The sequence below is a fragment of the Carcharhinus amblyrhynchos genome, chromosome 10 (assembly GCF_965287045.1).
Source record: "Carcharhinus amblyrhynchos chromosome 10, sCarAmb.v2.hapA, whole genome shotgun sequence".
Lineage (NCBI taxonomy): Eukaryota > Metazoa > Chordata > Chondrichthyes > Carcharhiniformes > Carcharhinidae > Carcharhinus > Carcharhinus amblyrhynchos.
The window spans coordinates 89,034,081-89,044,766 of record NC_137333.1 but is presented as its reverse complement, the minus strand read 5'-3'; the positions used below and the strand labels follow the sequence as shown (position 1 = coordinate 89,044,766).

The 10,686-nt window shown below is 41.3% G+C and overlaps 1 protein-coding gene across 1 annotated transcript in view; it reads left to right on the top strand.

Annotated features, from left to right (window-relative positions):
* Positions 1 to 1,144: 1,144 nt before the first annotated feature.
* c2cd3 (C2 domain containing 3 centriole elongation regulator) overlaps positions 1,145 to 10,686 on the top strand; it is a 128,828-nt gene continuing 119,286 nt past the window's right edge. Inside the window, exons 1-2 of the mRNA XM_080197550.1 lie at positions 1,145 to 1,385; positions 6,071 to 6,340. Of these exons, the coding sequence (XP_080053676.1) occupies positions 1,337 to 1,385; positions 6,071 to 6,340 (319 nt within the window). The 5' untranslated portion in view covers positions 1,145 to 1,336. The remainder of the gene's footprint in view (positions 1,386 to 6,070; positions 6,341 to 10,686) is intronic.

Sequence of the window (10,686 nt, the reverse complement as noted above, 5' to 3'; positions counted from 1 at the left end):
TGCATTATTTGGGCTTACCCACTACATTTTTGAAGGAGATAAAAAGACTGCAGAACAGGAACAGCCAGCGAGAATAAACATTTTTTCCCCTTGTGCTCAAGTTCTGTTCTTCAATGTGCCCATTTAAAACAGATTTGTCAGGTTTTTAGTTGATGTCATGAGGGCAGCCCAGTGCAACCTTACTACTTGTTTTGAAAAAGGGTAACCTGTAAGATTTAAAAAAAGGCTTGGAATAGGAGCAGGTTTTTCACGCAGACTGCAAATCCACTGAATCAGAGAAAAAAGATTTGAAATAAATCACTAGTAAAATGCCCTAGTAATAAGGATCAGGACTGAGATCACTGCTCGCAGCACCTATAAATGATTTAGAGTTGTTTACTGTTGACTTACAAATGGCATATTTAACATGGAAAAATACAAAGTAATGAGAAAATGAATGGAATATATAAATTGGTTGTCTCTCTACGAAAACACAACCTTATCTGATGAAGGTCTCCAACCTTGAACATTAACCTGTCTGCGAAGCCTGCACATTCTCCCTGGATCTGTGTGGGTTTCCTCCGGGTGCTCTGGTTTCCTCCCACAGTCCAAAAATGTGCGGGATTGGTTGATCGGCTATGCTAATCTGACCCTAGTGTCAGGGGATTAGCAGGGAATGTCTGTGGGATTACAGGAATAGGGCTTGGGTGGGATTGTGCTCGGTGCAAACTCGACGGGACAAATGGCTTCCTTCTGCACTGTAGGGATTCTGTGATTAACCCTTCCTCGTTCAGAATATTGGTCGGCGTACCTGTGCAATTAAACATTTACGGGTTTTATTTCACATTCGTAACCTTCCCTTCCCCATGATGACATTAGTTTTCCAAAATGTTATATTCGTCACAGGGAAAGGACGGCAATCGCCAACAAAGATGCCGCAACACTGCTGCTCGGCCATCGGACTATTCAACGACTCTGGTCATCCACTATCCCATAGTGCGGCGCGATTCTGACCCTCCGCTATCCCACAGTGCAGCGCGATCCTGGTCATCCGCTATCCCACAGTGCGGCGCGACTCTGGTCCTCCGCCATCCCATGTGGCCTTTGATTGGCGGCGGGTTTGAAAGCTGAGTCCGTTGCTGGGGGAGCGGGCTTAGTAAACAAAGAGACTGATCAGTCAGTCTTCACTGTTGGTCCTCCAGTATCCCAGAGTGCTGCGCTGGTCGTGTCCCTGCCGCCGGCGCTGGGACGCGGAGCGGGGTTGAACGGTAGAGAAGATTGATTGCTGGAGGATTAACCAAAGCGAGGTCCAGGTTACTCCAAATACCGTCATGTGCGGGACAGGGGCAGGGAAACAATGAAAACTAAAAAACCCAAAGCGGTGAAACTCGGAAAGAAAAACAAAAGTAAGAGCGCGTTTCCCCTTATATTTTAAATGTTGTCTTTTGGACGTTGCTTCTTTAGGCCGCCTTGTAAATTGTAACTGGGTATCAGTGACTGCTGCCAAAAGAAATTAAATGTAAGAAATAAAAACAGTGTTGAATTACGAAGTTCCGAATGAGTCATGTTTTTTATTTTGTTTTTTTTGTTGTCACGTGTATTCGTATACAGTGAAAAGTATTGTTTCTTGCGCGCTATTATAGACCAAGCATACCATTCGTAGAGTACATGGAGAGAAGAAAAGAGAGGGTACATAATATAGTGTTATAGTCATAACTAGGGTGTAGAGAAAGATCAGATTAATAAGTCCATTCAAGAGTCTGATGGCAGCAGGGAAGAAGCTGTTCTTGAGTCGTTGATGCATGACCTCAGATTTTGTATCTTTTTCCCAACGGGAGAGTGTGGACGATAGAATTTCCGGGGTGTGTGGGGTCCTTGATTGCACTGGCTGCTTTTCTGAGGCAGCAAGATGTGTTGACAGAGTCAATGAATAGGTTGGTTTGCATGTTGGACTGAGCTTCGTTCATAACCCTTTCTGGTTTCTTGCAGCCTTGGTCAGAATAGGAACCATACCAAGCTGTGATACATCCAAAAAGGGTGCTTTCTATGGAGCATCTGTAAAAGTTGGTGAAGGTCATAGCGGACCTGCCAAATTTGCTTATAACATCAGCGTGGAGGGGCCTGGACAGGTTGTTGGTGATCTGAACACCTAGAAACACAAAGCTCTTGACAATTTCCACTTCATCCCTGTTGATGTAGACAAGGACACATCCTCCACTACGCTTCCTGAAGTAGATGACGATCTCCTTCGTTTTACTGACGTTGTCAGTACTGTTGGACTTGAAACATTAATTCCTTCTCCCTCTTTTTGTTCATTTAATGGCGCTGCTGGTCAGGCCAACATTTATTGTCCATCCCTAATTGCCTTTGCGAAGGTGATGGTGAACTGCCCTCTTCAATTGTTGCAGTCCATGTGGCACAGGTACATCCACAGTGCTGTTAGGGAGAGAATTCTAGGATTATTGAGCACAACTGAAATCTTGAATTGCAGAACTTGAAAACATTCCTGATTCTGGCCTGAGAAGGTCTATCCTTTCAAAGCTTGGTTAATCAGTTTTGGTTTGCAAGTCTAGGCTCCAGTACAACCGGCCAGATCATGATGAACATAGCCCAGCTGCGAAATTGCTTTGCATCTATTTGACTGCCTTTAAAGACTTAGGATCCTAATGGTTGTCATTTCTGGTTAATTTGCCAACAGTGTATAAATACTTCAGCAACGGGAAACTGTTTCTCTTTGGTGACTGTATCTAAACCTTCATGATTTTAATCACCTCCATCAAACTTTCTTTTAGCCTCTTATGCTCGAAGGGGAACAGCCCTTGCTTTCTAGTCTGTTCTTGTCATTATAATCCTCCTTCCGTGAAGCTATTTTAATAAGTTTCTTCTGTAGGCTTTCCAAAGCCTTCACTTCCATCCTGAAATCTGGTGTCTGGAATTAGGCATGATACTGTAGCTGAGTCCAAACTATAGTTTTATATAGATTTAGCATTGCTTCATGGTTTTTGTACTTTGTATTTCTGTTTACAAAACCCAAGATTGTACCTACTTTTTTAACTGTCTTGTTAACTTATATTGTCATCTTCAAAATATTATGCAAACATTTCAGGCCTCTCTACACATGTACTCTCTTTAAATTTGTACCATTTAGCATATATTGTCATGCATTTTAAACTCCTCACATTTTTGCTTTGAATTTTATTGGCCCCGTATCAACCATCAACGTATCTCCTGTCCCACCAGAGGCCCAAACATGCTTGACCACTGCTACACTAACATCAAACATGCCTACTGCTCTATCCCCTGTCCTGAATTTGGCAAATCAGACTACAAGGCTATGTTCCTGTTCCTGGAAAAACTGTTCCAGCAAAAACTGAAGCAGGACAACCTGATAAAGAAAGGCGTGCAATGTTGATCTGAGGCAATGGATGATATCCTATGTGATTGCTTCAAGTCAGTGGACTGGTTGATAATCAAGAACACATCGACCAACCAAAATGAGTATGCCACTGCACTAACAGACTTTGTTAGTAAGTGTGCAGAAGACTGTGTATCAAAGACGCTAATCCGAGTGTTTCCCATCTGGAAACCATACCTACCGAAGTCCCGGTCTGAGGCATTCAAATCGGAGTACCCTGACCTATACAAGAAATCTAGATGTGGTCTACGGAGAACATCAGAGATGCCAAGAGACAATACCAGTCCAAGCTAGAGTACCAGGCTAGCCACATGAACACCCATCGATTGTGGCAAGATACATAACGTAACAGGCTATAAGGTGAAAACAAGTAGAATTACCAGCAACAATATGCATCCCTCCCTGATGAACTCACTACATTTGCTGCTCGATTTGAGCAGGAGGTCAGCAAGATGACGTCACCTGTCCAACAGCCCCAGTCAAACTGGTATCCGAAGTCACCATTGCAGACGTTAACCCACGGAAAGCAACTGGCCTGGATGGGGTTCCCAGACTAGCACCTGGATCCTGCCCAGATCAGTTGGTGGAGGCATTCACAGACATCTTTAACCTCTCCTTCCTCTGATCTGAGGTTCCTACCTGCTTCAAGAAAATTACCATCATCTCTGTGCCAAAGAAAAACCAGGCAGCATGCCTTAATGATTACCACCTGATGGCTCTAACATCCGTCATTGTGAAGTGCTTCAAAAGGGCACACATCAACTCTGGTTTCCTAGATTGCTTGGATGCACAACAGTTCGCCTATCGCCACAACAGATGCTATCTCCCTAGTCATACACTCAATCCTGGAACATCTGGATAACAAGGACAGTTATGTTAGACTCCTATTTATTGATACATGCAAAATACTATGGATGCTGGAATCTGAAACAAAAACAAAAATGCTGGAAAATCTCAGGAAGTCTGACAGCACTTATGGAGAGAGAATTAAGCCACTGTTTTGAGTCTAGTTGACCCTTTGTCAGAGCCTATTTATTGATTACAGCTCAGCCTTCAACACCATAATTCCAAGAAAACTTATCTCCAAACGCCGTGGCCTAGGATTCTGCTCTTCCCTTTGCGACTGGGTGCTCGACTTCCTAACCCGTAGACCACATTCAGTCAGGATAGGTAGGAACACCTCCTCCATGCTTATCCTCAATGCCAAGACCACTCAAGACCGTGTCTCCAGCCCCTTTCTATATTCCTTTTACATTTATGACTGCATGGCTAAACTCCGCTCAAACTCCATTTCCAAGTTTGTTGATGACACCACTGTTGTGGGCCGGATCTCGAGCAATGACGAGACAGAATACACGAAAAAGAGAGAGAATTTTGTGAATTGGTGTGATGATAATAATTTCCCTCAATGTCAGTAAAACAAAGGAGCTCATCATCAACGACTTCAGGAAATGTAGTGAAGTACGTGTCCTTGTCTACATTAACGGTGATGAAATGGAGATGGTTGAGAGCTTCAAGTTTCTAGGTGTTCAAATCACCAACAATCTGTCCCAGTCTCGCCTCGCTCCCCCGCCCCCATGCCGACACTATAGTTGAGAAAGCCCACTAATGCCTCTACTTTCTCTTTAAAGGTAAGGAAATTCGGCACTTTCACTGTAACTCTTAATTTTTGAGATGCACCATAGGAAGCATCCTATCCGAATATATCACACCTTGGCATGGTTCCTGCTCTGACCAAGACGACAGGAAACTACAAAGGGTTGTGAACGTAGCCCAGCCCATCATGCAAACCATCCACCCATTCATTGACTCCATCTACACTTCTCGCGGTCTTGGGAAAACAGCCAGCATAATCAAGGATCCCATGCACCACGGATATACTCTCTTCCACCTTCTTCCATTGGGAAAATGATACAAAAGACTGAGAATACTTATCGACTGAAGCTTATTCCCTGCTGTCATCAGACTTTTGAATGGTCCTGTCCTATATCGACCTGATCTTTCTTTTCACCCTTTTTGTAGTTGCATCACTATGTCTGCACTCTATCCTATTCTTCTCCCCTGTGTACTCTATGATCAGTATGCCTTGTCTGTAGAGTGCGCAAGTAACAATACTTCTCACTGTACTCCATTATATGTGACAAATCAAATCTGTCCATTTCACCAGCCTTTGTTATTGCTAGTATCATGTAGTCCAGTGTTATTATCGCATTGATGAGAAGCACATTGTTTTTCCTAGCCTATTCTGAAAAACTTTAAATTTTATTTCAACTAAGTTTCAAGAACTTGTTGATTCTTGGTTAACATTAGTGCAGGCCTCAAATTGATGAGCAGCTTAATGGAAAAATACTCCTTTCTTGGGAACTTGAGCATTTAAATCAATATTGATATACCAATATGTTTTAATTTTGTGCAAAACTTTTAATTCCATTCCTCAAATGCCTGCCAGTGACCATACTTGAGATATTTAACATAAAGCACTCTTCACTTGCCAAGATCCAAGTTTGGAAAGGTAAAATTGTTCTTGTATCACTGGTTCTTTTTTTGTAGGGAGAATTTGTTAATGTTGAATATGCAGCACACATATAACGTTTAGAATCCCAAATGCTAACACCATTAATTATTAATGGTCCTTAAAGTCATTGTAATTTTAATTTTGTTACATTCATGTTACAGGGATTAGTGATGTCTTGCCATCTACTAGTCTGCCGCCACTTGTTGAAGGCCAAGTTCAATGTTTTCTAAGGATAACAGTCAGTAAAATCTTGTGGATTGTTTCCAGACCTCCAGCATCCCCTCTCGTTAGATTGCGCTGGTGGGGCGAAACCTCCAGTGGCACTCTCCTTTGCCCTAGAGATGCTTCACATGCTGAACAAAAGTCTGTGAAAACTACTGCACGATATGCTGTTCGCTGTGGACCAAAACAGTTCACTTCGTATCTCACAGGTTGGTTGCATCTAAACAATCTTGGATAAGGAGATTTCCTTCATGTTTGTCTTGCAGAGCACTGACTACTGTAATGAGATCAAGATCTGTGTTAGCAGTCAATTGCTTAAAGAACAAACAAAATTGAGTTATGTACCAGATTGAATTGTATTTTCACTTGTATTTAAATGCCAGGGATGTTGTTAGGAATTAAGAAGGAAGTCAAATAGGCCTTTTCAGCCAAAGGGTCCTAAGTTGTCAAATAAAGTAATTGAGGCAGACAGTATAGTGTTCAAAATATAACTATGAATTTCTGGGAAATAGAAAGATTGAAAGGTACGAGGATAACTTGATCTATAATGAAGAAATAAGCTAGTTTGAGCCAAACGACTTCTTTCTATTCCTAAAATCGATTGTACTATAGTTAAAGCTGTGTTTATTACGGAATTTGCATTAGGAGCAGGCATAGGCCATTTGGTCTCTCAAGCCTGCTGTACCATTCAGTATAATCATGACTGATTGTGGCCTGAACACCACATTTGTACCTACATCTGATATTGAAGGTCTCAGGCTATTGCAACATTCTAATAAAAATGTCTTGACATCATGCTTGGAAGTTGGGGCACATAATGTCCGTTCCAGTGTTGGTCCTCAAGAGAATGTGTCTGGGGAAATTGATAATGGAAAACAGGGAAATGGCAGAGGCATTTTGTGTCTATCTTCATTTTAGAAGACTTGGAAAACTTCTCAATGATAAGAGATGAAAAAGAGGGTGGAGTTTAAACCAATCACCATCATCAGCAAAAAGGTGCTAGGAAAGTATTAGACCTAAAGACTGACAAGTACTCAGGACAGGTGGCCTGAATTGGAGGATCTAAAAAGAAGTGGCTACAGCGATAGAATGGCATTGATTAAAAAAGCCCCAAATTCCTTAGATTCTAGAAGGATGTTAGTGGAGTGGGAAATAGCAGGTGTAATAACTTTTATTCAAGAGGAAGATAGAAAACCAGAAATTATAGGCCAGTTAGCCTAATATTGCTATAATCTGTTATTAAGGAGGTGAGAGCATTATAATGAAATCAGGCAGTGTCGACTTTGTTTTGTGAAAGCGAAAATTGTTTTAATTTATTAGGTTTTTCTGAGGAAGTAACAAACTAAATGGATAAAGGGGAGCCTGTAGATGTTGTATTTCGGAAAGGCATTTAATAAGGTACCATATCAAAGGTTACTATAAAAGATAAGAGCACTTGGCAGTAACAAATTAACATTGATAAAGGATTGGTTAGCGAATGGGAAGCAGAAAGTAGGGATAAATGTATGTTTTTCAGGTTTTCAAGCTGTAACTACTGGAGAGCTACAGGGTCAGTACTGGGGCCTCAGCTATTTGCAGCATACATCGGTGACTGACGTGAAGGATATATGGTAGCTAAATTTGCTGACAACATCAAGATAAAAAGGAAAATTAGTTGTCAGTTTAGCTCAGTTGGCTGGACAGCTAGTCAGTGTTGAAGAGCAATGCCAATAATGTGGGTTCAATTCCTGTACAAGCTGAGCTACTCATGCAGGCCCATCTTCTCAAACTTGCCCCTCGCCTAAGGTGTATTGATTCTCAGGTTAAATCACCATCTGTCAGTTTTCCCCTTTGAGTCAATGGTCATCTGGGACTATGGTGACTTTACTTAAATGTTACTGTGGTTGTTAAAAGAATCTGTAAAGGAATATAGATGGGTCAAGTGAATGGGCAAAAATTTGGCCAATAAAGCATAATGTGGCACAATATGAATTTGTCCACTTTGGCAGGAAGTACAGAAAAGCAGTATATTATTTAAATGGAGAACTCCAAGTTACAGAGGGATCTGCTTGTCCTGGGACATGAATCACAATCACAAAAAGTTAGTACACAGCCAAATGCAAGTGATTAAGAAGGCAAATGGAACATTGGTACCCAGAGGATGGAATACAGAAGCAGAGAAATTTTACTGCAGCTATAGAGGACCTTGGTTAGACCTCAGTTGGAGGATTTGTTGAGATCTGGGACGGGGATTTCCAGCTGCATTCACGCCAAAACTAGAAAATCCCACCTGAGGTCAATGGACTTTTCCATGGTCTGTCCCTCTATGATTCCCATGGCAGGCAGGATGGGAAAATTCCCCACTTGTAGGTCTCCGTATTTGAGAAAGCATATAATTGCATTGGAAACAGTTCAAAGTAGATTCACTCAACTAATTCCTTATAGCAAGGGTTTATCTTATAAAGAAAAGTTGAACAGGGTTGGGTCTATATCCATTGGATTATAGGAGAAAGAGTACTGATCTTCTTGAAACATATAAGGTCCTGATGGGGCTGAACAGGGTGGATATCAGGAGGATATTTCTTCCAGAGATGAGGGGATTAGACTATGAAGAGAGACTAAGTAGACTGGGTCTGTACTTGTTGGAGTTTAGAAGGATGAGGGGGGATCTTATAGAGACATACAAGATAATGAAAGGGATGGATAGGGTAGAGGTAGAGAGATTCTTCCTGCTCAGAAAGGACAGCAGGACTAGAGGGCACAGCCTCAAGATAAGGGGGGGGGTGCAGGCAGTTTAGAATGGAGTTGAGGAGGAACTTCTTCACTCAAAGGGTGGTGAATCTCTGGAATTCTCTGCCCGTTGAAGTGGTGGAGGCTACCTCACTAAATATATTTAAGACACGGGTAGATAGGCTTTTGACAGACAAGGGAATTAAGGGTTATGGGGAGAAAGCGGGAAAGTGGAACTGAGCCACTTCAGATCAGCCATGATCTTATTGAATGGCGGGGCAGGCTCGAAGGGCTAGATGGCCTACTCCTGCTCCTATTTCTTATGTTCTTATGTTCTAGGGTGATGAGAACTATGGAAGATACAGTTTGAGAATAAGTTAAATAGATTTTTGATGGATAAGGGAGTTAGGGGGTATGGAGGGCAGCCAGGAAAGTGGAGATGAGATCACAAAGTGATCAGGCATGTTCTTATCAAATGGCACAGCAGGTTCAAAGAGTTGAGTGGCTTACTCCTATTCCTAAGTGCTTGGAACAAAGGTATGTATGGTCTTCAAGTACGGGCCTCTCAAGTGATGGGCATGGAGCCTTATTGGCTCTGGACAGTGAAGAGTCACAGCTTTTCCAACCTTTTAGGCTTTTTGCATGACTTGAAGAGCCTAACTTCTGCCTCAGTTCCCTGCTGCAATATTAGTGTGCAGTGAAATTTGCTGACTGTGTTCAGGGAAATCAACCCGATAAATCACTGGCAGAAAGTGGTGTGTTTCTTGCCTGTAAAGCAGCATCCTAATCAATGCTGGCTTTGAGTTCCCTGACCTGCAAACACTGTGCTGGCCTTGAGCCTCCCAATGTGTCATGCCTCCATGCTCCCCAGCTCTGTCTGTTTCTTAATTTCCTCTATAAGCACTGACTTCTTTCTTCTCCATTGATCATGTTGACAAGGTCTGCAATCCTACATCTATCTGACTGTTGCTACAATGTTAACTTTGGCCTGATCTTTGTTCCATCTTTCCAAGTCTCCTTGCAAAACACTGTCCTCGTGGTATTGAGTTTTGAGGCCTAATATTTGGGTTCCCCCTCACTCCATTCTGGCTAAAAATTGGATGCTCCTAAATTTCCAGGCCCACGTACTTCAGGTAATGAAGATTAAATTTTTTGTTCTATTGAGCCTTTCTTTAAGTACAATTGCAGCATCTGTGACCAATATTCAAAAATCTGTGCTCATTTGCATTATGAAGTTGTGTTCTAGTGTTGACTAGTAACAAATAATAGTACCAAAATAATATAAAGTTTCTTTTGATAAGCCATCCTATTTTTAAAGTACAAAAGCAGATGCATGAGCATCTTTTATGATGAAAGAATTATGGCAAGGGTGCAATTATTGTGAGGAAAGAAAAATTGTTATGAAAAGGGTTAGTTTAAATTTAGTTTTGCAATATTTATCTAGATCGATAGACAGCTTTTGTGTCATTCAAATATTGACAGAATAGAATAGAATCTCAAACATTAAGTGCAGAGCTTGTTTATTACCAATGACGTTAAAAGCAAATTGATTTTGCATTTTATTAAGAATCAGTACGTAATTGCATTTACAGTACAACCATATTGTCAATACTGTTGAACATTATTCATTCCCATGGCAATGTCTTGAATTGTAAATCAATCATATGAAAAATGACTTGAATCTTAACAAATGTTACATCATACTTTATTTTGTATTGACTATCATATAGAAAACAAGCATTTTTGTAAGATTAGATTTTAAAATGCTGTGAAGTTTAACATCCTGTCACTTGGGTGTGTATCAGGAATTTATAGTTGTTTGGTACTATAGAACTTGAGTATTTTT